The sequence below is a fragment of the Neovison vison genome, chromosome 3, assembly GCF_020171115.1.
Source record: "Neovison vison isolate M4711 chromosome 3, ASM_NN_V1, whole genome shotgun sequence".
In the NCBI taxonomy this organism is placed as follows: Eukaryota; Metazoa; Chordata; class Mammalia; order Carnivora; family Mustelidae; genus Neogale; species Neogale vison.
The window spans coordinates 137485634-137512612 of record NC_058093.1 but is presented as its reverse complement, the minus strand read 5'-3'; the positions used below and the strand labels follow the sequence as shown (position 1 = coordinate 137512612).

Genomic DNA, 26979 nt, shown 5'->3' with positions numbered 1-26979 from the left:
TTTTCTTGCTGTGTCTCCACATGATGGAGAACAGAGAGGGAGGAAGCAAGCTCTCTACTGTCTCTTTGGTAAAGGTACAAATCCCACTCGTGTGCCCTCCAACCTCATGGCCTTACCACCTCCCAAAGGCTGCGCCTCCTAGGACCATCACTTTGGGGGTTAGGATTTCAACATGAGTTCTGAGGGGACACAAACATCACTCCATAACAGACTCCTATAAGTACTCAGGAGTATAAGTCTATGGGTTATGGAACAATCCAGGAGCGATGGGGTCCTGTAGAGGTGGAAGGTCTGTTTCAAATAGTATTATTGTGTTTCATTGTGTGTGTGTTTGTGTGTGTGTGCAGGTTGATTCTTGTTAGTCATAGAATAATAATGTCAGTGTTCTGAACTAGCAAATACTAAACCATTGCTCCTAGGGGAAATACGGGATTAGGTTCCTATGAGCCTCTGGTCACATTTTTGTGAACTGATCCAGATATAAACTTGTTTTATGTGTGTTTCTGTTTAAAAATACCCTAGCAAATACTTTGATTCATTAACATTGAACTTAGAACCAACAGTGCTGTAACTCATGCCTGAACAAAGTTTATCTAACATGTATTTGCTCATGAGACACATCACAGCCTTCTTGGTCCTGGAAACAACATACAGCACTTCAGCACTGTGACTGTGGGCCATTGTGAGCGGTGGAATCACTAACAGAAAGCACAGAAATGCCCAACATGGAACACTAAGTAGACCACAAAAAGGAAGCTTACTTCCAGTCTAAAAGCTATAGTGAGAAGGCAGAGTGTGACCTTGTTTGACCACAGCTGAGAGTATGCACGTCCAGCCCATGGCTGGAAATTTCCACCGTTCTGCATGTGTCCAAGATTGACTGCCAAAGTACCAGGAGCACTGATTTGGGGGTCACACTGAAATGTTAGTGAGTGGGTGAAATTGCAAATAGGAGGCAACAAATAATGAAGATAGACTGTGTGTCAGCATGACCTCTATTTCACCAAAACTGGAAGGGGCAGGAGATTTGGGACAAGAAGGAGAGCACTTTGCTATGTGTTGTGAGATGAGAGACAAGTAACACACGGATGACCCTAAGTAAGAGGGCAGGGGGTGGGTGGGTAATTCACTTCCAAGTGTGCCATCAGGGTCGGCCTCTGTAAACACATTCCCTTTTCTAATTACCTGTGACCCCTGTTGCCACAACTCTCCATACTCCCATGGTCTTGCAGGATCCCAAGATGAATCCAGTCTCCAGAACCCTACACTCCTAGGTTCAGTCTAGCATTCCTGTTCAGAATATGTCTCACATTTGAATTTACTAAAAACCAAGAAACTGTGCAGTCTATTTTGCATTAGCCAAAAGAACCAAGGATCCTCAACTCCCCAGTTCTTAATCCTCCTCCTAGCCTTAAAACTATTAAAAACCCACAAGACTCTTAGTTATTGGGAGTGGGGTAGAGAACCAGCCCCACTGGGATGTTTTAGTGCCAGCACAGGAAGGGGCTTCTCGAAACCTACTGTCCTGCGCAGCCAGGCTGCTGGGGAGTTGCTCGCGGGCCGGGGGTTGCGGGAGGCGGAAGGCGAGCAGCCTGAGCAGCCGTGTCTCTGTCTCCCGCAGGCAAGGCCCTGGTGGCGGTGGAGCCCGGCAACCGGACGGCCCCGCGGCGCTGCGCCTGCACCGCCGGCTACCACTGGAGCGCCGACTGCGACTGCTGCCGCCGCAACGCGGAGTGCGCCCCGGGCTTCGGCGCTCAGCTCCCGGGTACGGGTTCGGGTCGCGTGGCCCGAGGCCCTCGCCGAGTCGTGCGCTTCGGCCAGGGTCAGAGCGGGCTTTGAGGGGCGTCCCTGCATCACTCGTGCTCCGGGGAACCCGGTGGCCCTGGGGCAGCTCCAGGGGCACCCCGGGAAGGGCCACGTGACCCTCTCCCAGGGGAATGAGAGCGCGCGGTGCACGTGCTCCCCGGAAGGCTCCTCCCTCTGGGAAACCTGGGGATCCCCCCTTAGGCGGGCAGGGGTAATGCAGGGGGCCTCAGACTTTTTTTTTTTTTTTTTTTAACTGGCACACACATGCCCCCCACCCCCTTGGAAGAATTCTGAAGAGCCGTGCGCCCCTGGCAGATTTTTAAGTTGGCAGCTAACGTTTTTTATTGCCAACTTAAAGAGTTGCTAAGGAATTCGTTTCCAAGGAATTTTAACAGCAGTAACACTTTTAAAAATGGAATTCGGCGGAATCCAAACACCGTAGCAATTTGATAACACCATCATCCTTGTTAAAATGCACTCCTCGTCCTTCACCGTTGCAAGATTTGTGCAGTTCTCGTCCTTCCTTGGATTTGTATCCATTTCACCTTCCCCAGAGAATTTTACCCTAATGGGTTTTATGCTTGGAGGGCTTTTACTAATCACCTTTTCATGCACTTTCACATCAAAATTATGCACCCGTTTGGGATCGTAATTTTAAAAAATTTCCTGTGATTCAAGGTTCTAAGAGTTAAAACACCAGACTAAGTTGTTTTACAGTTATTGCAGGATTGTCAAAAAGTGCTATATTTTGCTATATTACAGTTGTAAAAGCTTTACGAACTTAATATTGAGTGTTTTTTCCCGATTCATATATTCATGGTTGAATATTATTTATTGCTAAAATGTAACAGATTTCAACATTAATTCTGTTTCCACTAAATGCTGAGAAACTCACTCACATAAATAACCGAATGGCTAAGGAAGCCTTCTGGTAGAGGAGTGTGCGTCAGTTCTTTAAACACTTTCTGAGTTACATGTCCAGGACACAGTGGTGTAACATCAGAAGCTGTTTTTATTTTTTAATTTTTAATTTTTTTGATTTTGAACATTTTATTTATTTGACAGTGAGAGACACAGCGAGAGAGGGAACACAAGCAGGGGAAGTGAAAGAGAAGCAAGCCTCCCACTGAGCAGGGAGTCCAACATGGGGCTCAACCCCAGGACCCCAGGATCATGACCTGAGCCCAAGCCAGATGCTTAATGACTGAGGCACCCAGGTGCCCTAGAAGCTGTTTTTAATCATCTCTCAGTTAAGAACTCAGTTGTGTTCTCAGTTTTGTGAAGAGTAAAGAAATAGATATCTTTTTGCCAGAAAAGTAGTTCTTAGAGTTCTTTACCTTCCTGATTTCTGGAAAGTACCCCAAGTGGTTTTTTTTCAAGGCGTAACAAATGATTATCCATACCTGTTAATCTTTCACTTAGAGGCATCTTGTTTTAACCCAGAAGACTTGGGCGGGGGTAGGAGAATTAAGATAGTATTCATTTGAATTCGTATGGAGGAAAATGTCCATCAGAGTCTCACTGGTCCCGTCCTTATTACCAAATGTATCAACCAAACCAGATGAACTTTCTCTTGGAAAAAGTCTGACTTGATTTTTTTTTTTTTTAAAAGAGAGAGAGAGAGGATTGGGGGAGAGGAGCTGAGAGAGTGAATCTTCAAGTAGACTCCCAGCTCAGGGCAGAGCCTGGCTTGGGGCTCCATCTCATGACCCTGAGATCACGATCTGAGCCAAAATCAGGAGTCCAGTGCTTAACCACCTGAGCCACCCAGGCGCCTCCTGAATTTTTAATTATTAAAATAAATCTCCTGATGACAGCCAACTTCCTTATGAATTTGACTCTAAGACAAGGCCAAGAGCCTTTCCGTGTCGCAGTGCTCTGAATCACGGGAGCTTTGCTCTTAGCAGTATTTTGATTTGTTATGGGTTTTGTTTTGTTTTGTTTATGGGTTTTTTTGTTTTGTTTGTTTTTTGGGGTTTTTTGGGGGTTTTGTTTGTTTGTTTGTTTTGGCATAGCAGGATTTGGAGTGGATAAGCACCGTGCCTTCTTTGTAAAATGGGGACAGGGTGATTGCGTCAGGGGGAAAGGGAAAGGAGAACCTGCAGGATGCCCCTGGCAGGTCAGTGCTTCAAAGAGTTAATGGGAAATTAAGTGCATGGATTTAACGCCCTTAAACCTACATGTAACTCGTGGCTCCTTAGGAAGTTGCTTTGTTTTTAGGGGTTACTCTTCTAGAGTGTGTTAATATTGTAAAAAGCTGTTTGAATTCATGTGAGCAGCTAGATGTTAACTGGGCTTTTGTGAAGCTCATTACAAGGTGACTCAGATTACTGGATTGAGGGGGGTACCCTGCTTACTGAGGCAATTGCAGAAATCAAGAATGCACTTCCCATTTTTGACTTTGGACCAAGAAATTGTAATTCCTTATTTTAGTGTTTTAGTTATGACAATAAATCACAGAAGCGCTACTAATTTCAAGAGTAAATTGTGGTTTGGGCACCAGTCAATTGCCTGATTATGATACCACGTGGAAGCCAATGTTCTTCTTTATTGGAATTACCAAAGGGCCATCACATGTCAGTTGCAGCGAGGCTCATAGATGTAGGAAATTGGAGATATGTCCTATTTTGATAATGTAGTTGATAAGGAAAGTGAGAGAGCTGGAGAAAGCTTCCTAACCAGGATCAATTCCTGCTCTCACTGCCATGGCTTGTGGCAGGGGTCCAAAATCCATTCTACCCCTTGTGTTGATGTAAATAGAGTGTTAGTGGAACACAGGCACGTCTCTTTGTTTGCCTATTATCTCTCATGCTGCAAGTAATTACAGCAGAGATCAGAGGGCCCGCAAAACCTGAAATATTTATCATATGGCCCTTTCTAGAAAACATTTGCTGCCAACTCTTGATTTAAGAGAGAGATTTATAGGGGTTTATTGGGGGGGGGGTTGTTTTTGTTAATGGTTTTGTTTGAGAAAAGTGTGTTACAGTCACTCTTGTGTTCGGACTGGTAAGATTTATCTGGTCAGAAGGAGTCAGGACAGGAAATTTGCCTTAAAAGTGGGAAAAGGGCTGTCCTTTTCCTACCTGATAGAAACTGACTGATACAAACTCAAAAGGCTGAAAGGGGAGGGCAGGCAGGTGCCTGGTGAAAACACAGGAGATAGCAGGTTTCGCAGCTGGGAAAGAGGCTCAATGACCCGGACAGTGGCTCTGAACAGCCAAGGGGCAGTGCCTAACTCAGATACTGAAGTCAGTTACCTTGCTGAATGTAAGTCAGTAACCTCCTGCTGGGTCTGGGGGCCTTCTGAAGCCAGGAGGACCCGGAGCCATCAGCCTCAGGAGGCGAGGGTGGGAATGGAGGCCAGAGGCCCAGGGGGCAACTCCTGATCTCTGGTCCTCTGGAACATCATCCTGGCCGATCTCTAAGTGTCCTTGTTTGTTTCGCTTGTCCTTTTGTCCGTTCGTTTTTTTGACAGTGCAGCTCAACAAGGACACGATTTGCAAGCCCTGCTTGGTAGGCTACTTCTCCGACACCTTTTCGTCCACCGAGAAATGCAAACCCTGGACCAAGTAAGTGGCAACAGGGGAGCCAGGAGAGTGTGCTGAGTTCGAAACTCGACCTGCGCTAGGTTGAAACCAGACTGATTGTGTTTGGTGAGGCTTCTGCTCAAACCCATTTTCAGAATGGGAAAAGTCTGTCAGTTCAGCAGGGGGAAAATCAACCAGGCCAACTCATCTCCAGCCTCATGGGCAACAGGAACTCTGTGTGACTTTTCAGATTCGGATGGACCAAATCTTTGACTTACAGTTGCAGCTTCTTTTGTCCTTTTCCTACCCTTAGTTACTTGAAAATGATTTACGATGTTCATTATCCTTCACTCGACACTCCCACCACGCCACCAATGTATTGGTCCAGAAACGTGTGTGTGTGTGTGTGTGTGTGTAGTGTTGCGCATATAGAAGCCTCCTGTTTATAGAAATGTTTGCATATTCTCAACACCTTGGGTTTTTTGGTTTTTTTTTTTTTAAAACAAACTAACTCAATTTATTTTTTTTAAAGATTTTTTAAAAATTTATTTATTTGTCAGAGAGAGAGAGGGAGAGAGAGTGAGCACAGGCAGACAGAGAGGCAGGTAGAGGCAGAGGGAGAAGCAGGCTCCCTGCCGAGCAAGGAGCCCGATGTGGGACTCGATCCCAGGACGCTGGGATCATGACCTGAGCCGAAGGCAGCTGCTTAACCAACTGAGCCACCCAGGCGTCCCAACACCTTGGGCTTTTAACATAATATATGCTAAAGGAAGCTCATTCCATATTTGTTCACTTAGATCTTTGTGGCTTCTGGTAGCTTAGAAAACATTTGCTGCCAACTCTTGGTTTGTACCATAATTTATTTTGGTAGGGATGTACCCTAGGGACATACCGTAGTTTTACTTAATAATAGTTTACTTAATAAATTCCCTGTAGGTAGTCGTTCCAGTAGCTTCTAGTCTGTTGTGGTAAGAACTAATTCTGCAATGAATCATCTCATCTATATACTGGGTTTCACACTTAATGTGAGTGTGTGTGTATATACATATATATACATAATATGTATATATAATGGAATTATATGTGGAATTATATATATAGTGGAGTTTTTGGGTCCTTCCATTGCATGCTTATTATTAAATACTAATATAGTCCCAATATATTTTTTAAAGATGTATTTATGTATTTATTTTAAAGGGGGGAGGGGCTAAGGGGGAGGAAGAGAGAAAATCTTTGAACAGAGTCCCTGCTGAGTGCAGAGCCTGACATGGGGCTCGATCTCACGACCCTGTGTTCATGACCTGAGCTAAAATCAAGAGTCAGACGTTTAACCAATGGAGCCACCCAAGTGTTCCCCACCAGGCATATATTAATTATCATTAGACATTTATTTTCTGATCCATTTATCCAGGTTTTATGTTGAAAAGATTTTTTGTGTTTTCAGCTTCAGAAGAGCTTTCGTCCAAAGTTTATCACTCAGACAAAGGCAGCCGAAACACTTGGCATCTTCTTCACTGAAGACACAAGTGTACTCTCTTTCGGATCATAGTGTCAGAGTGGTTTTTGGAGAACCCTGGTAGTGGTTACTTTTGCTTATTCATTGGTCCACGTGTAGACAGACACCGGGGATTCAAACATGCAGGAAGACCTCTCAGTTCTCCTGGGGAAGCTGGCAATCTAGCCGAGTAGAGCCCTTTGTGCCATGTTTTGTTTTGTTTTCTTTTAAGCAAGATTAGAAAAGCAAAGCAGTTGACTACCTTTACCTCCACAGCTGTAGCGTTCTTGGAGAGACAGAAGCACATCACGGGACTGATAAGTCAGATGTGGTTTGTAGTTCTTCTCTGCCATCTGCAAAGCCACCAAGAGGTACGTTTAAACAGAGTGAGTTGGCTGTAGCTGTGCCTGGTCTAGTCAGCAATTCTAGATTTCTCCTGAACTATATGCTTTGTCTGAAGAGGTTCACAGGTCTCTCGTCCTCCCATTTAATCCGTGGTCACTTTTATCAGTATTTTAACTCCAGATTTGTTGTTTATTTGGAAATTTCCACTCTGAAGTGGATAACTAATAAAGTATTCGTATATACAAAAAGAAAGAAAGAAAGAAAGAACAGAAATGGAGCTACAAACATGAATTAAAATGCCCCAGTGTGGCAGGATTGTGGAGGGCCCAGTCAGGGTGTTTGTGGGAGATTTGGGTCACCAACCAGAGTTAGAATATAGCTAGCAGTTTACATGGCACATTTTGTAGATCAAGTTAACCTGAAGTACAATGTCAAAGCCTAACAGAGTTGACAGTTCATGGTGGAGGCTGATTGTCCAGGGGCATGAGATGGTGCAGAGGTGGGTCCCGACATGGCAGTGCTGGAAACGGACACATGGCAGGAAGAACCCAGGCCACAGATTAATAGGGTTAATGAACAAAGAACATCAAATGCTTAGATTTTGACATTTTGGGAAATAGGAGAGTATCTAAGCATTCTGGATATGGGGTTACACAGAGTAGCCTATAAGAAAGAGCATTTAAAAAGATAACATTGAAAATAAGAGAGGGAATAGAAAGTTATTTATTTTTTTTTTAAAGATTTTATTTATTTATTTGACAGAGAGAAATCACAAGTAGACAGAGAGGCAGGCAGAGAGAGAGAGAGGGAAGCAGGCTCCCCGCTGAGCAGAGAGCCCGATGCGGGACTCGATCCCAGGACCCTGAGATCATGACCTGAGCCGAAGGCAGCGGCTTAACACACTGAGCCACCCAGGCGCCCCTATTTATTCTTTTTTTAAAAAAGATTTTATTTATTTGACAGATATCACAAGTAGGCACAGAGGTGGGGGGCGGTGCGGGGAAGCAGGCTCCCCACTGAGCATAGAGCCCCATGTGGGGCTCGATCCTAGAATCCTGGGATCATGACCTGAGCCAAAGGCAGAGGCTTTAACCCACTGAGCCACCCAGGCGCCCCCAAAGGTTTTTTTTAAAACAAAAGTGAAGATAGAGAATTAATTACTCTTTAACCCCTTTTTCTCATTGTCTTTCAATACAGAGCCCCTGATTTACTTGCCCAGTTTAATTATTCTGCTTCTCTTCATCTCTGTGGCTTTGGTTGCCGCTGTCATCTTTGGTGTTTACTATAAGAAAAAAGGGAAAGCCCTAACAGGTACTGTGTCCACGCTGGTTTTCTGAAAATTAAGCTTAAAGAAAGGAGATACATTTCTAGATATGCGTGCCCATCACTACCTCTGGTGACCCCCCTTGAGTAAGGATCTCTGCATGGTTGTGGTTAAACTAAGAAGAAATACCCTTTATACCTAATTCATTGTTCTCCAGTCAAAGAAATAAACAAAAACCTGTGGTGCCTGTTGATGTGTAAGCACACAGAATATGCTGGGTTCGGAACACGGATGCCTCATAAGCTGTGTGTTCCCGTCGGGGAGGTCAGGTACCATCAGTGTGAGCGGGTCGCCTCTATCCAGGAATACCAATGGGTTTAACGTCACAACGTATTTGACATTTATATGAAGCTAACAGAGTGTCATTTTTTCCAAGATTTTATTTATTTATTCATTTGGGAGAGAGAGAGAGAGAGAACACGAGCAGGAGGAGGAGGAGGGCACAGGGCAGGAGAAGCAGGCTCCCTGCTGAGCAGGGAGCCCCGTGTGGGGCTCGAGCCCAGGACCCTGAGATCATGAGCTGAGCTGAAGGCAGAGGCTTTAACCCGCTGAGCTATCCCAAGAGCATCATTTTAAAGAAAGGGTTCCTCCAGAGATTTCGTCATGTTTCGTGGTCAGCTCTTCTCCTCTAGGAGCACTGCTGTCTCGTTATCCTTTCTCCCCTTCTGGCTGCGCAGGGTGTCACATCCACCTCCGCCTCGCTGCGACGTGAAAGGTCTCCTGCGTCCCGTGCGTGGATTCTGAAAGCCTGCTCTTAACCCCCAGCGGCGCGCTATGTACACCTGGTCCAGCAGAGGTTTTTACAGAGGGAAGATGGTGTTTGAAGATGGCCATGCTAAGCAGAGAACAGTGTTAAATGGCTTTTGTTCAAGAGTTGACTCATTATTGAGTATTTTTATTTAATGCCGCTCCACTTCCCTAGCCACCTGCTAACTAGGGATTAGACACTGCCCGGTCCGACGAGGCTCGCTGATGGTGTCCTGTTTATGTGGGATACAGAGTTCTGATTTTTTTTTTTTTTTTTTTTTGGTCTCTACAATAATCTCTTCCTGCCATATCTTATCAGTGAGAAGGACAATGGGCCTACCAGTTACTGAATCAAGACATAGAGCTGTTAGCCCTCTCTTTATCCATTCGTGGGGGGACCCAGTTTATTGGCCCCCTGGGGCAGGACCGGCCCTGGGAGCTCCTTACCGAGTGGCACAGTGAGTGCCCTTGTCGGGGAAGCGGCCAGGGCAGCAGGAAGCCCCCAGACTGAGGCCAAGGACTGCAAGAGAAGTTGCAGAACCGCAGACCAGCAGATGACGGGGTCGTCTCAACGTGGGGCCAGCAAGGGCCTCCCAGAGGAGACCAGGAGCTGAGTATGAAAGCTGGTTGGAACAGGCTAAGGTTTGCACAGCTGGACCGAAAGCCAGAGCCAGCGTGAGACAACACAGGAGAGGGAGGCGCGGCCAGATGACGCAGCCCCCCAGGCTTGGTTAGGGAGTTTGCTCTTGGTGCTTCGCAAACAGAAGGAAACTAGCCCTCTGGTTGTAGGATAGAAAAGAAACTCAGGGGTACAGTAAGACTGGATGGAGACACACGAGTCGGGAGGATGTTTGCTGTCGTCCAGGAGAGAGATGAGCTTAGTAATTATGAATATCTCCTCGTGCGCAAGTGTCATTTTTTAACTATCATTTGAGATTATCTGGTACGGATCCCTACAAGGGGAGAGCGACAAGTTTCCTTGAATTTGGCGTAACTTTATGTAATTTCGAAACTAGAGAAAGGAAGCAAGAATAGTAACAAAGATGATAACAATAGTTGACATATATTGAACGTTTATTCTGTACCAGCCCCACTTAATGTACTCATGAAATCACAGCAGCCCCACGAGGCAGGCTCCGCTCTCTCCCCTTTCATGATGAAGAAACGGAGACTCAGAGAAATGACATGAACTGGGCAAGGTCAGGGGATACAGATCATCAGCTGAGACCGTGACCTGATTATCTTCTGGAGCATGGACAGCCTCCTGCTTCCATGTTTATAGTGAATTCAGCATCAAATAGTCAGTGGAAGAGGGAGGGAAACTTTTATGTTCGTAGAACATAAATTCATAGATTTTTTTTCAGTTCGTAGATTTGACTTTTTTAAAGTTACATCAGTTTTTTTTTTTTAAATAAAGAGTTTATTTATTTGAGAGACAGAGATCACAAGTAGGCAGAGAAGCAGGCAGAGAGAGAGGAGGAAGCAGGCTCCCTGCAGAGCAGAGAGCCCGATGCAGGGCTTGATCCCAGGACCCTGGGATGATGACCTGAGCCGAAGCAGTTCTGCCTTTTTTTTTTTTTTTTAAAGATTTTATTTATTTATTTATTTGAGAGAGCGAGCATGAGCAGGGGGAGGCAGAGAGAGAAGCAGACTACCCCCTGAGCAGGGAGCCCCACCTGGGGCTCAATCCTAGGACTAGGAGATCATGACCCGAGCCTAAGGCAGCTGCTTAAACCGACTAAGCCACCCAAATGCCCCCATCACTTCTGTTTTTAAAACTTAATGGAGACGTGCATTGTGGATGCTACAGAACGTACTGTTTCTCCTGGGACGCAACAGGGTAGAGTGGAAAAGGATTTGGGGCCCCCGGCACTCAGTGGGGTCTGACAGCCTTCTGGCCGGGGACTGCACTCTTCCTTTGTCGTATGTGCGTACATCTGTGTGAGCCGGTTTCCTGGAAGGGCAATGCCCTAGGCCTGTGTCTTCATCATTGCCCGGCAGTGCCTAGCTCCATCCTGCCCTCCTAGTCACGGGAAAGTGGTGAAGGGAATGGGGATGCCTCCAGCTCTGAGTGTGCCCAGAGGAATTCCATGCAACAGTAGTGGAGGACACTTTGTTTTCCATAGATCAGAAGGTTCTGTTTGGGGGAGGAGGAGTCTTTGAATTGGTTGATTTTTCTTTTAAATGTTTTCACTCGCAGGGACTCTCCCCGAAAGACTTTCAGAGGATCGTGTTTAAAGAGATATTGAGCTGGCATAGTGATCGATAATACTGAGTTAGACGAAGTAATATGAAGTTCTTATCCTTACTTTGTTTTTCTAGCTAATTTGTGGCACTGGATCAATGAGGCTTGCGGCCGCCTAAGTGGAAATAAGGTAAATTGAAATCTTAAGAGCCTCCTTAACACCCTTTTAATGGTTCAGGCCAATGTGGCTGTTATTAGTCAAACCTCGAGCTTCGCTGTAAATAGGGTCCTTCCTTGAGGGATGGAACCTCGAATCCCAACTGATCCCCACCCCCAAAGCCCAAGTGGGCGCCCGTGGTAAATGCTCTTTTCTTTGTATTTCCTTTTCCCATCGTATCTGTGAGCATCCATTATTTATCTTGTTGTTCTAGCGCCAATCTTGATTGCCTAGGACAGGTGCCAAAGAGGAAGGAGCTGCCATTTCCCTCCACTCTTTAGTTATTTTGGTAACTTTTCATTTTGATATAATCAAAATTATAGAACAGCAGTAGGAATAGTACCAAAAAACCCCAAAAACCCAACCTCCCACACACCCTAAACTCAGACCCACCAAGTGCTCACGCTATCACAGTGCAGTACCGTTTGCTATCTCTAAGTGGGTCTGTGTGTGTTTTTATTCAGGGACTATTTTAAAGTGAATGACAGACATCATGCTCCTGTACCCTTAAATACTTCCGTGTGGATTTCTTGAGAAAAAGCACATTCTCCTATATAACCATAGTACATTTATCAAAATCAAGATATTTAATCATGATACAAACTATTATCTGATCCACATGTGATATTAAAAATGTCTTTGATTATCCCATCATGTTTCACAGATCTGTTGTCTGCGGAATAAAGATAGATACCGCAGACAATAGATATATTTAAATATATAGAATTTAAAATGTAAATTTTAAACCATGAGGTCATCCTGACTCTTCCAGGTCCAGTCCCAACACCACGGGATTCATTCGGTCTCTCCCTTACCTGGATTTGAATCTTTCTTCTCTCACAGGACGAATCCTGGTTCCTGTTATTCTCAATATATTTACTCAATTCCTCAAGGCCAGAATACACAGAAAGTAGTTTCAGAATGTTTGAACTATACTACAGAAAAAACCCAAACTGCTAACTAGAGTTCCTTTTTTGTTTACTTTTTTTTTTAAATTTAGATTGAATATATGGTCAAAATACCGTGTTGTAAAGTTACTTGAGTTAGGTCTTTGCTTTGCTTCAGTGTGAACACGCTATTCGTTTGAAAGGCAGTTTGATTCTCTGGTTCCCATATTCTATTTCAGGGTTCTCCCTGACTCTGTAATCTTAAATAACACAAAGTGCCATAAGGAGGTTTCCATCTGTACTTGTTGTGGTGGAAATAGTTACTCTAACCATCTCCAGCCATGTTTAGCAGAAACATGTTCTAATAACTCTGGGCATTAATACTTCTGCCTTCTGAATTTACATCAGCAGGAGTCCTCGGGCAACAATTTCAGCAGCACTCCTAGGGAGGCCTCTAGTCAGCGTGAAATTTGTGATGGTGTCTTACTGCTGACTCTGGAAGAGAAGATGTTCTCTGAAGATCTGTGCTGTCCCGCCGGTGGCGGTCTCTGTGCGGGGGCGTGTGCAGGCGGCGGGCCTGGTGCACAAGGCCAGGAGGCCGGGATGCTCACCCTGGTCAGCGAGATCGAGGGGGACCCCTTCCGGCAGATTCCCATGGAAGACGAGTATGTGGACAGGCCCTCCCGGACCCCAGACTCTTCGCTGTTCCTCACCCAGCCTGGGAGCAAGTCCACCCCGCCTTTCCCCGAGCCCCTGGAGGTGGGGGAGAATGACAGTTTAAGCCAGTGCTTCACTGGGACAGACAGCCTGGCCGATTCTGAGAGCGGCCACTTCGCAGAGCCCCTGGGCAGGACTGACTGGACTCCCGTGGCCTCCGAAAAGTACTTGCAAAAAGAAGTGGAGGGCGGCCACTGCCCCCCCTGGGCAGCCAGCGCCAGCTCGGCCGATGGCTGCGCAAACTGCGGAAACCTGCCCGGGGAGGCCCGGCACCCCCTCCTAGCTTCGGCGAGCAGCGGCCCCTGGCCCCAGTGCGCCCAGGGCATGGGCCTCCCGCCGGAGGATGCCGCGGACGGGGCGGACCAGCCCGCCGACGGGGCCGACGCCCGGCTTCCCGGAGCCGCGAGGGGAGGCCCCGGGTCCGGAAGCGCCCCCAGTGACCCGCCGCCTGCCTCTGGTAAGTGATGCTCCTGGTGTGTCTCTTGCTTCGGAGACAAGAGGCCTGTTCCTGGGGCAGCGTCTGGAGGCCAGTGTCCCAGACCGTCTGGGGAAGGACACGAACGCGGGGCAGATTCCCCTGGAACCTTTTCTCCTGATAGGCCTCTTGGCAGGGTGGGTTTGGGTTCAACGCCCACGTGCAGTCTGTGGACTGTGACCCTGCCCCACCCCAGGGGGTGTCTCTTCGCTGCCCCGTGCCCCGCGCCCAGCACCCACGGTCCGCTTCCCCGCACCCAGCACCCACCCTCCGAAGGCAGCGTGGACATCGGGGTTGCTGATGTTGAGGTGTTCCCTCAGATCGCTGGGGTTTGGTGTTGTTTTTAAAGCAGCCTCTACCTCAGATCTCCCCTGAGAAAGCCTTTATGATGGTCAGGGGGACAAACAGCATCGTTTCGTTAATCCTTAATTAATGAGTTTTTCTTCAGAGTAGCTTGTGGGTTCTATACCTAATTAACGATGCAGTAAAACTGTCCTCGAATGCTCTGTAGGCGAAGCCCCTTTTACAAGCGCCGCGCGTGGTACATGTAGGGAACCAGGAGGATCATTTTGCGATGGAAAATCGTGGTAGAGGTTTATCACTACTGTGCCGCTTGAGCATGCATAACCCACCAGTTACAATAGTAGAACTTTTTTCCCCGCACAAGGGTAAAACACCATCTGTTTTATGTTGTAGCTAGAAGGAACTCTGCCGCCGATGGTGAGGGCTCGGGGACTGTTTACCACACCGGGGCTCGGGGATCTCTTGGAGAATCTTCTGACAGCTATAGACACTCGCTCCAGAAAAAGGAATATATGGGTCTATGCTATTTAAGGGGCTTCACAGAATCCTCCCACCCTCAAAGAGAAAAAAGGAAGAGAGCCCATTTGCGGGCCTCCTTTATCCTGGGATGCCTTTTCTTCTTCGCTTCTGCCTCTTTATTTAGACAGCAAGTAGTGCTGGCAGCTGCTGTTTGAATTATTTTATAACCCAGGGGTAGCTAGAGTCTGCCCTGAATGGAGACTCTTCTGCCTGGTGTTGATGATGGCTCCTGGCTTTTTTGGCAGAACAATGTACTTTCATCGGTCTCCCAGGCTTGGTGGTTTTGCTGCAACTATACAAATTCACTGATGTGTAAATTCTATAACATCAGTTCTCAGTCAGGCTGAAAGGAGGAGATACATTTGGGGATTTTTTTTTTCCCCCAAGAACTGATTTGTTGGTTTGTTTTTTTTCCTTTCGAATACCTCCACCTTAAGATTTCAAGGAATTTCCGTAACTAAATGTTTGGTCCTCCTGTTCCTTTGTAGAATTCAATTGCTTCTTTCCGTGGTTGATTTTCTATCTGTTGGTCATAGAGACATACAGAATGCAGGTTTGGGGGGCTGGGGGCATGGGGAGGCCACAGCTGAGTGTGGCAGTGACCGTGTCCTGGTACCATGGCCAGGGGCAGACGAGTTTTTCAGCGAGTGACACCAGGAAAGTGATGTTAGCCACTGTGTGCACATAGTCAGCAGCTGCTAGAAGGAAAGAGTTGCCCAAATTTAAAGAGATCTTCTTCCCTCTTAGTGCCGTGCAGCCAAAAGCCAGACCTGTGCTCTCCTACGAAGAGTTAAAACAGTGCCCTAGTCTGGTTTTCATTACCGTTTCTTTCTCCCGCACTAAACAGCTAGGCCTGGAGGAAAGGAGGGGGGAAAGTGTGTCATCAACTAAATGGTGTTAATTTGCAGAAAGTTTACACTGCTTTCTCTTCTCTTTCGTCTGGTGCTTAGCCATGCAAAACATCCGTGGAGAGTCTGCCTGCGGATGCCAGCAAGAGGGCCGAGCTCATTCTCGCCTGAGGAGAAGCAGCGGCCAGATTGATTTTTTTAAGCTGGGCTGTTCTCTCCATAATTACTTCTACATGAACAGGCCTTCTGGTTTCTGGTCAAAATAGCACTTTCTCATCATTGCTTTTTTGTCTTTTTTTTTTTTATAAGAGTGTCATTATTTATGTTCTATAAAAATCTGTGAAAGAGTGGGGAGCGTGGGTGACAGATGAGAGGGAACCTAATCCTGTTTGATCTCCTGAAAGCCGCTGGAGGTGGCCTTTTTGGTTAGGTTTTAGTTTTTTATTTGTGGGTTATTTAAACACACACACACAACCGAATCAAGCGGTTTCTGAGAAAATGACACGATTGGGCACTTCCTCAGTAGGGAGGAGTAGCTCCTGGGCTCTCAGCATCCCTTTGAAGAGAATGGTGGTTCTTCAAACAGTTCCACAAGGGTAACTTTTAAAAATAATATCCACTGTTAAAGCTATTCCAGCAATGTTAGAACCTTCCAAGAACAGTGAGAATTATGCAAAGACCAATAAGGGGAAAACATGTGTTTGGCTATGTCTTATAAAACCATTTCCTAATTTACATCTGACATTACTGTCCTGAGGACATGATGGCGGCCACCTTGGTAATAAATCCTTTCACCTGGAGTTTGGAGAATTCTTACTGTATCCAGAAAAGTAGTGCATGGGAAAGAAAGAATCACTTCTTACAGCCAAGGTGTCTGTAGTGGCCGGGGACTTGCTTTCGGCTCCCGAAACCACATTCTTGCGTTGGCCACTTCTGAGCTGGAAACAGGGGTTTATCTACGGGGTCCACAGCGGTTAGCAATGAACAGCAGCTTCCTATTTGTTTTTCTATCACATCTTTACTGAGGGTCTACTGAGCCCTGGAGACTGGGAAACCCCACAAAACAAGTACAGATTGAGGTCAGGGAATGGACAACTGAAGAAATCAGTAACTGGAGACAGCAAGGCCTTGGACTGTAGGCTGCCTCTTCCCCTCGGCCTAGCACCCCTCCCTTCCTGCCTTCCCCACCCAGCCCCGCTTGTCACCCCACCCCTCGGCCTGCTCTCCCCTCCCATCCCCCCACCCAAGTTTTGGCCAGAGCCAGCCCCTTTCTCTACAGTCATCTCTCACCTGCCTCTTCTGCTCTTTCATGTGTTTCTGCTTGTGTGAACTGCCTTGGACCCACACTGTCCGCTTTCCCAGAGCGCCCACTCCTCCTGTCCTTCAAGTTGCTGCTCCAGTGCTACTTCTGAACCAGGGAGGGCAGGTGTGCTGGCTGCGCGGGCACCCTCCCCCCCACTTCTGTGTGCTTTCTGTCTTTCTCACTGAGCCATGCTGGTGCACGCCTTTATCAACAAGGGGGCTCTAGGTAGCACACCATTCAGTGGGAATTTCCATGACCTTCTCCACACCTGATCTTTCCAGTGTCTCCAAGGCAGCCTAGTCACAGGGTGTGAAGCTCATTTATTCAGCGAGTCATGGGTAACTAGAGGAACAGGAGACCATACCTCCTTGTCTGTTCCCTAAACTCACTCTCAGCCTCCCGCATCTTCCGTCTCTTCTGGGAGCGGGAGGCCAAGCAGGGTATGGAAGGACTGGCATGAGCTCTCCTGGATGGACCTCAGTCTCCTGGGTGGAGGAGGCAAGGTGAGCTGCTTCATGCAAGAGGCAGTGACACGCCAAGGCTGATTCCTGGGAGCCCAGGGCACTGGCGGTTGAAAGGCACCGCCTGACCCCGTGTCCCCCTAGCCTCGGTCGGTCTCCCGTCCCTGGGTCCCCCTAGCCTCGGTCGGTCTCCCGTCCCTGGGTCCCCCTCTCTTGAAGTAACTATCTTTGACCATCCATTTCCATCCTGAAAAGACAGATAAAGGTTCTCCTACCTTAATTTTCTTCTCTTTCTCTCCCCAACCCCCAAGCAATAGGCGATGCTCTATCTAGTTCTAACTTCCTTTTCTTTCTTGCTGGAATGCCATCCACAAGCTTGTGTTTTGCTTTTAGCTAAGTACTATAAGGGCAAGTGTTAGCTCATTGACCCTATAAGTTAAAAAGGATGTTTTATTATTTGGTTATTTGGCAATATTCATTGGTACTGAAAGTCAGTGCATTCTTTCAAAATATATGAAAAAATGTGTTTACTGTATACTTTAATTCAGTCCTGCTTGCTTTCTCTCTGTTCTAATGGGGCTCGTTTTGGAAGAGTTTCATTCGTAAGCCATTCTAAGTAACTTTCAAGCATGATTCAGAATGGAACTATTAAATACTTCTTCCCTTCCTTTATCATCATATACTCCGTTTCTTCCAAATGCCTAAAACAGCACTTGCATTTCCATAAAAAGGAAAATCACATGAGAAGCATATGGGTTAAATATAAAATAAGTTTTTAAAAAATTCCAAAAGAACTCAGTTTAGCCTGGGTAGTTGGAGTGTATTTGTGTATATTTTTAGTTCTGTTCCTTGGAAGAAAAATCTACATGACAATTGGGTGGTATTATTGGCTATGGTTCATGTGATTTAATATTCACACGTTACGCATTTTAAACAACATAATAAGCTTTTGGGAAGAAGAGTGTGCCTTACCTTGCTTAAAAATGTGAATTCTCTCTGAGATTGAGTTCTTAAAGTGAAGCTTGTTTTCTCTGCCTGGGAAAGAGAGACTTCACGGAGGGGCCATGTCAAGCAAGGACTTAGGCAAGTGTAGACGTCTTTCTGATTAGGATGGACACTTCATTTGTCCATTGCTTCTGTTGATGTCAATGCTGTTTTTAACCTTCTCGAGTTACCTTAAAAATTTGCTAGTTAAGTTCCAGTAAGTCTTAATGTTAACCCAACCGACCCATTTTAAATGTTAGAAATTCTTCAAAATTTCTAATTTCATAAGAATCCTCGTGTCATTCTGGCTCTCATATCCCACTTTTAGGTAGCTTCAAATACAATTCCCAGTCACCTTGTCTTGAAAGACGGGGAGACGCTGCCCACCTGACCCTCTGCCTGTGAGGCCTGCGCCTCATCCCACTGCTCTGCTGTCATTACATCAATGCCATCGATACTGATTTCCTCTGTTCACGGTGTGTCAGAGACCCTCCAGTGTGCCACAGAATAAGGGTCTGGGAGAGCTGACTACTCTGGCTGAGTGAGGGGCTGTGGTCAGGCCAGGCCCAGAAGTTTCCATGGGCAGGAACACTAAGGTCTGTGGGAGTGAGGCCTACCTTGGCCTGTGAGTCCCCGACCTTCCCCCAGCTGTCTCCAGGAGGTACTGTCTTCACTCTCCCCGGTTCTTTTGGGAGGAAAGTTCTTTCCTTCATATACCTCCAGCCCCATCTTTTTCTCAAGTGGCAGTAAAGTTAAAATCAATGCCGGGGCAGCCTACCAGGGGAAAGGTATCAGAAGGGCAGCCGAGGAAGGGAAGGAAAGGGGGAGTGATGGGCTTTGCCTTGTCCTCCTGGAGGCTGACTAGACTAAAAGTCTTTGGCCTTTGTAAGGCATCTTGAATAAGCCTCATCTACACCTTCCTTCCCTTTTCATATTTCCCCTTACCAGCTGCCAACAAGGGCTGGGCCCCTCCCCAACCGCAGAACAATCCAGGGCTTCCTTGGCCCTCAGTGGAAAGAGTTACCCCTTTGGGGCAGATATCAACTACAGAAGTCATCCAGCTGTGCCCAAAAGGAGGCCCCACAGTGCCTGCATGATCACGTAGCTTGCTGACATGGGGACCCGCTGACTCGTCCTCTCCAGTCTGCTTGCCTAGCCCTTTAACACCTTTCTGTCCTAAAAGCTAGAAAGCGCATCAGAAGGAATTATTTGCTATTGAGAAGGACAGTTCAGGACTGAGGTGTATACAGAAGAAGGCTGTTACCGACTCATTCTAAACCTTGATCCACGTCCATGCCACAGGCAAGTCATCGCTGACTTGTGTGAGGAGAGACGAGACCATGGGCTTTAGGGCAGAACCATATGATGAGGATTCAAACCAGTGACCGTCATAATGATGAATTAGTTTGGCAAAGAAAACCAAAGTTGCTTGGATTTCTGGAGGAAAATGTCCTCTTGGTCTTCAAGACATGTTGAGATCTTCCAACAAGACACGCATATGGAAAAAGAACATTACTGCCCGGCACATTCTTCCCATCTCTCTTCCTGGGAGTTCCACCTGCCAGGAGAAGTAACAGCATCAGCGCGCCTGTGCCTTGTTGTCGGCAGTTTCCCAGCATTTTCAAACCCATCACCTCATTTGACCCCTACACCGTCCTGCGGGCGTTCGTTCATTCATTCATTCATTCTCTTTCTTTCATTTAACAGGTGTTCCGTGCTGCTCTGTGCGGCCACACCTGCCAGGCTAACAGGGCTTGCAACTTGATCCTCATTTCACAAACAATCAGGCCGACATCTGGAGAGGTTGTTAGATGGCTTGTCCCAAATCCCACAGCTAGGGTGGGCCAAGCAGGACCAGACCGGAGCTTCCAGACCCCTGCTCTCTCCTCTGTCCCTCCCCACTTACCCTGCTGGACTTGGACAGCCGCTGAAACCTCATCCCTTTAGTCAGCACTGAGCACCTTCTGCTCTTCAGAGACCACAACACTAGGATGACATTGACGTTACTAGGTGACTAGCGGGTCAGTCTGCATTAGGACAAGCCATGAGAGAAGAAGGCTCTTTGAGAGTTTCCCTTCTTAAGGCAGTGGTGGAGGCGGGAGGGGGGAGAAAGAAGTCAGCCTGGAATGCCCCCATGCGAAGTAGCCGGGAGCTGGTGTTCGCAGTGCAGCCGGCCCGGTGTGGGGGAGCTCTCAGTAAATTCTGGATTGGGAGCACTCACACACCTAAGGAATACCCAGGCCCTTCTGCTCCCACTTGGCGAATGGCTGTCCTTACTAAATCCATGGCTGTTCCCTGCCCCAGGACTGTGAGCTGATCCCATTGAAACTGGTGAGCTGGTAAAAACAAGTCAATTTGAAAAGCATGAGAACTGTTTCTGTGAAAACCGTTCAGTGCTTCTGGACTATTCAAAGAGTGAATCCAAAATCTGTTTTTGCTGTGGAAGCTGAGGTGGGTGAGACAACTGTGAACGTTGAGGGAAGACAGCTCTAGATGGATTCTGCACTCAGACTGCTTGGCAGGTGGCTTGGTTCTCATTGCACTCTGAAGAAACCAAAACTCGAGGCTGTAGGCAAAGCATCAGAGGTAGCATTCATACCATCCTAGACTTTTCCTCAAAGGGACGAGCCTCAGTGCTACACCAGAAAGTTGGTGTCAGATGTTTCCATAGCAAATAACAAGTGGCTTGAGCATCAGGGAACTATATCAAAGGATCCACGTTTCAGTGGCCCCGGTAGATAGCCTCTGTGACTCAGTGTCTTCCCAAACCTCGAGTTCTGTATCGGAACAGAAAGTCAGATTCACAAATACTTCTGCAATACTGAAAGATCTCCAACTTAGAAGAGGTTACCTCCAAAATGAGTCACACTAAATTAAAGCATCGATGTGGGGGAAGACCCCAGAGCAATAGTCCTAAGAGCTGCCAGCCACTCAATACCTGCTACATCATTTCCAGAGCCCAGTGAAAAATGAGAACATGAGGTGTCCATGTGCAGAAATTAATAAGTCCAAGATGATGACAGCAGAGCATTAAATCAAGCATGGCCTTCTGAGGGTAGGGCGCCATTAAGCACACAGGTCACGTGCCCCTGAAGATGGCTCTGCTGCCACTTACTGTCACTGGCAGATCAGTAGAACTTTTTTAGGAACTCCGGTCTATGTCAGTTTACTACTCTCCTAAAAGTCAGCATGGACGGAATGCGCTCGGACTTAATCGAAGGACGTCTTTGTCATTAATTGTACCTTGAGTTAAAAAAAAAAAAAAAAAAGAAAAGAAATGTGAAAAAGAAAATTGCTTTAAGGGGCGCCTGGGTGGCTCAGTGGGTTAAAGCCTCTGCCTTCAGCTCAGGTCATGATCCCAGGGTCCTGGGATCGAGCCCCACATCGGGCTCTCTGCTCAGCAGGGAGCCTGCTTCCTCCTCTCTCTCTGCCTGCCTCTCTGCCCACTTGTGATCTCTGCCTGTCAAATAAATAAATAAAATCTTTAAAAATAAAAAAGAAAATTGCTTTAAAAAAAGATTTTTTAAATTTATTTGACACAGAGAGAGATCACAAGTAGGCAGAGAGGCAGGCAGAGAGAGGGGAGGAATCAGCCTCCCTGCTGAGCGGAGAGCCTGATGCGGGACTCCACCCAAGGATCCTGGAATCATGACCTGAGCCAAAGGCAGAGGCTTTAACCCACTGAGCCACCCAGGCACCCCCCAAAAATAAAATTGCTTTAGAATCTTACACTCCTTCTAGATACCTTTTCTTTACATCCTAATTGTCAGGAATTTAAAGGCCTTGTTCTTGTCCATCCCCACCATTCTGTCTCTACCCTAGCCCCAAAAGAATATTCTTGATCCAGTCTGAGTCAAAGGATTCTGAAATGTTTAAATATATCTCAGGCGAAAAGTTTTGAGTTCCATTTTAGATGAGGAAAAAAAAAAAGAATATAGATCCTATGGAATATATCAAAGATATTGTTTGCCATGAGGCAAATTGGCATGGGATGAAATTCTTAATGTGCATAATTAAACAAGATCTTGATGTGCAAGATGATAAGAAAAAATGGGTTTTGACTTGAGCTCAGACAAATTGAAGATTCTGGCCAGGAAGAAGGTCAGCAACAGTGGATTCATGAGGATGATTTGTTGGGAAAAAAATTTTTAATTAAAATGGGGGAGAAATCACATGTACCATGACATAAGTGGATAAATCTCTGTATGAAGAGGATGAAGAAGATGGGAGATTAAATTCAAAGCCATAAGCTAATCACATAGTGGCTAGCGATGCCCTCTGGGTAGCTCTCCATTCTACTGAGACCAGCAGAACCAGCAGCCAGTGATGTTCTAATAACAGACTAGAGGAACTATATGCAGAAAATCACACCTTTAAACAACTTTTTCAATTGCTGCTTTTATTTTTTAAAAAATGGTATGTTTCAGTTAGAATAGAATGTTGATGGTATCTTCATACTGTTGTTAATTTCTCACTTTGATGTCTGTTCACTAACTCGTGATCTCTCCACTGGGAGGACGTCAGTGTCATGGCGCCCACTCCTCCCGCATCCGCCACAGGAGAGGCCCTGGTATCAGCCCAGGGTCAGTAGTTACTTGGAGAAGTCATTTACAAATCCCATGTCTTGGGCATTTTTTTAAACTTAAAACGCAAAACTTAACATTCACATGGGTTATTTTTAGTAAAGGGCCATATGTGTTGGCTGATGATAGTTTTTTTTTTTTTCCACATTAACCTCATGATCTTAACTTCCACTCTCTCAGTCTTTAGTGTGGAATGAGAAATTGTAGAAATTGGCAAAGCAAATTTGAGTGCAAGATCCTTCTGCAGTTTTCATGTGTTTTCTTTTTTTCAACAGTTCTGTTGTCCGTGTCACCGTACCAGTCCAGCCATTTGTGGATATTGTCTTTTGTTTTGCGTTGAGTGACTGACCCACATTTATTTGGGTCCTTGCACTCACTTGAATTTTTACAGAAACACTTCCCCTCTTGTATCCCATCTACATCTTACCACGTTAGAAACTAGATAGTTAATTAGATTTCCTAATGAGTTCACCTGGTGAAAACAACTGAGAACTAACTTGGTAACTGGTGGGAGAAAAAAGGCATAGACATACTAGAAAGTAGACCCCTAGTGTAGAGTACATCATATGTAAGGAGCTCTTGCTGATAAATTCCAAAGGACGTGGAGTGATCCAGCTAGCCGGTGAATGGAAACACTAGCTGGCCTCCCCCATGTTGCTGGGGGGCTTATTAGGCAAATAAATCGCCACCACCATCTTGAAATATACCCCATACAACTGCCTGTGACAGAAACAGCGTGAGTCATTAATCTTTCCGATTTGTCGCTCACACTTGACATCTGTTTTCATTTAAAATCCATGTAGTTCCCTGGGTCACTGGGTCTTCATCTCAGCTCCTCTCAAGGTACCTTGTGGGTGGAAGGAAGTCTCCCCAATGGGATTTTCCTGTAGACTGTTGGTATTTTAGTCAAACTATCCAAAACTTGCCTTCCAAATATGGGGGAAATCTCTTCGTGTGGAGTAGTGCTAGAAAGCTAATTTGTATAAATTATTATGAAGCTGGGTCACAGTAATTGAGAACAAAAGATGAGGACGTTAACAGTGAGGAGCCATTTTGATGGCTTCTCCTCAGAATGAAAGATTCTGTTTCTGATACTGAGTGTTGGGACATTTCTGCATCTGCTTGGTTTATAGCATTCATTTTCCCCTGGGACATTTCTAGATACCCGTTTTTAAAATAGAAGAGTAATAAGAGTAGCGACTTCCCTTGTTGAACTTTGTATTTGTTTCCCAAAAGGCTCACCAATTAAAGACTGATCAAATCTAGTCACCCACAAAGAGGTGATGGTAGAACCCCATAGGGACAAAACACACCTCAGGGTTCAGAAGGAAAGAGTGATTTATAGGATTTCTTTTCTTCTAGTTTAGTCTTATGAATCTCTTTTGTTCCAAGAGTTAAAGGTGTTAAGGAAATTGATTTAACCTCTGCTAAATACTGAGCCTGGGTGGACCCATGGCCCTCCAGGGCTGAACTGTTAGGGACCTCCGTGGAAGGTTCAGAGGTGTGACAGTCTGGTCACAGGGGAGGCTGGGCTCCTGGGCTCCAGGGTCCTATCAAGCAATAACCTTCCCTCCAGCAGCGCACTCCCTCACTGATGCATCCGACCGCAGCCAGGCCACTGTCTGTGTGATGCCTGGGGATCGCCGCACGCACACCCTTTCCCAGGTAACGGCCGCACCTGTTACAGCCTGACACCTGCTGTGCTCTCCTGCCGGTCGTGAGTCCCGCGTGGCAGACGACGAAACTGGAGCATGGCCCACAGTCTTGCTTCTCTTTCGCCTTCTCCCCCCCTCCTTCCTCAGCCGCAGCGCGCCTGGTGAGCTGACACATGAAGGACCCGCTGGGAGTGTCCCTGCGCTTTGGGACGGTGTCGGAGGGGACGCCGCTGCTGGAACAGCCTGTTCCCTTGGGAAACTTCCCTCACAAGACCAAGTTCTCACCAAGAACCGATGACTCACCTTCTGCCTCTTCTCTCTCCTTCTCCCCCTGCAGGAAATGTGACTGGAAACAGTAACTCCACGTTTATTTCCAGCGGGCAGGTGATGAACTTCAAGGGCGACATCATCGTGGTCTACGTCAGCCAGAACTCCCAGGAGGGCCCGGCGGGGCCGGGCAGCGGCGCGGGGGAGCCGGTGGGCCACCCGGTGCAGGAGGAGAGCTCGCCGCGCTGCGACTCGTTCGCCGGCCTCGGGCCGCGCTTTCCCGACCCGTGCGCCGGCCTGGACGCGCGCCCGAGCGGGGGGCTGCAGGAGCGCGGCGCCCCCGGGCCCGACAAGGCCTCGCGGCCGGTGCAGGAGCAGGGGGAGGCCGAGGCCGGCGCGGCAGGGGCGCGGCGCTGAGCACCCGGGGACCCGCAGCGGCTCTCGGCGTCCCTCAGAGCCGCCTTGCCTGGGGGTGGGCGCCGACCTCCGGACCTCCTGCCGGTCCTCTGCGGGCACACAGGGGCCGCGTCCTGGGGCCTGGTGCACCTGCCCTGCGCGCGGACGGGGGCGGGCTGGGAGTGGGGGCGGGGCCCTCGCACCTGCGCCGGGGCGGGGCGCGGCGGGGCCGGGATCTGCTCCCCGACTGCGCTCCCTCCCGGTACATCTGCGTCGGACGACCCGACGGTCAGCGCCCGCCGTACTCTGTAGAACCCCGCACTTTTCAAACACCTGCCTTTGTTATGAGCATTTACTGATACCCACAGTCACGTATCAACTGATGACACAGGTACACGTCGCTCCACTTTTACCTCCTTTCAGGGTTTTGGGTTTTCCTCCGTCCCATCCTATTCCCCATTATCATTTCATCATTAGTTTGTCTCTTTATGACATATGTTTTAATGATTGTTCTCTTTGGGTCTGCTCCCCCCCCCCTTGTATTTGTATTTCTTTTCGGTAACATTTTCTTAATACTCTTCCCCTTTTTGTTTTTACTATGTAAGGGTTTTCTTGAAAATTCTCCTAAGGGTGCTGGTCTCCTTTACATATTTTGTGCACCCCTTCTTGAAAGGTTGCCCGTATTTTGGTGATGGGTTTTTGGGGCGGGGGCAGGGAGGTCTGTACTAAGCACTTTTGGTGAAAAGGCCTGGACTGTGAAGCCTAGAGGGAGGCTCAGGGAGCAAATGGAAGGGCTTTTCATTTTCAAAAAAATTTTTTTGTGTTCCCATTTTCTTTAAGGGAAGGAAAAAGGGAAACCCTATTTTCCCCCTGAATGTTTCTAAGTTTCTGTCAATCTGCAGGCAGAACGAAGTCGTACTGTGTCCTTCTTTCCCTCACCCCCAAATGGCTCATTCCTGAGGTGAATGTGTTTACTCCTTCCAGCAGAGGCAATCACGTACTTTGGTAACTAACTTTTAAAAATCCAAGTTGGTGCAACTTGGCATTCTTATTCTTGATGTCTCTCTCATAAATACATGGGAAATAAACAGGACACGGGATAGCCTGAGTACGGGGTGACAAGCAGCTGCCAGGAAAGTTCAGGAGAGAAGGGATGGGGCACCTGGGTGGCTTAGTCAGTTAAGCATCTCACCCTTGGTTCCCACTCAGGTCATGATCTCGGGGTCTCCAACTCTGCTTGAGATTTCCTCTCTCTCTCTGCCCCTCTCCTGCTCATTCTCTCTCAAATAAATAAATACATAAATAAAATCTTTAAGAAAAAAAAAAGAAAGAGGGATAAAGCAAAAATGTTAATTTGCATTTTCTTTTTCTAGGTAAGAACCACGTAAGCGTATTTAGGCAATAGGCCCTATTTTCTTCCCAAATAATTGTGCATGTGTAATTTAGTCTTGTAGAAATGGAAAACATTTCTGCTATTTTCCAAAGCATCTTGTTTAAAAACCAAATCCTCATATTGTGAATTTAAGAAAACTTATCACAGAGATACTCTTCTCTAAGATCAGCTCTCTCGTGAGGAAACACACAGCGTGAGTCAGATTAAAAGGAAGCACCTGACTTCTTCCATCTGTTAGGGTCAGTGAGTATTCTCATATACCAAAGAAAAGTTAAAAATACCTAAACATATTAAATTAATTTTGTGGTTCTGGTAGGTTTTAAGAATGCTAATAGTGGTCAGTGTCCAGACTTAAATGGCCACAGGTGCCTGGCTGAAGGAATGACCTTTGGTCACTGATTTCTCCCTACTGGTGGTAGATCTCTTGGAAACGCTAAAATAATAGCGATTATTATTATTATTTTTTGAGAGAGAGGGAGAGAGAGAGAAAATGAGAATGATTGGGGGGGCAGGGCAGAGGGAGAGGGAAAGAGAATCTCAAG

The 26979-nt window shown here is 46.8% G+C and overlaps 1 protein-coding gene across 1 annotated transcript in view; it reads left to right on the top strand.

Annotated features, from left to right (window-relative positions):
• TNFRSF11A (TNF receptor superfamily member 11a) overlaps positions 1-25067 on the top strand; it is a 49926-nt gene extending 24859 nt beyond the window's left edge. The window contains exons 4-10 of the mRNA XM_044244385.1: positions 1622-1765; positions 5282-5375; positions 7105-7199; positions 8371-8484; positions 11567-11619; positions 12942-13707; positions 24719-25067. Of these exons, the coding sequence (XP_044100320.1) occupies positions 1622-1765; positions 5282-5375; positions 7105-7199; positions 8371-8484; positions 11567-11619; positions 12942-13707; positions 24719-25065 (1613 nt within the window). The 3' untranslated portion in view covers positions 25066-25067. The remainder of the gene's footprint in view (positions 1-1621; positions 1766-5281; positions 5376-7104; positions 7200-8370; positions 8485-11566; positions 11620-12941; positions 13708-24718) is intronic.
• Positions 25068-26979: the final 1912 nt, after the last annotated feature.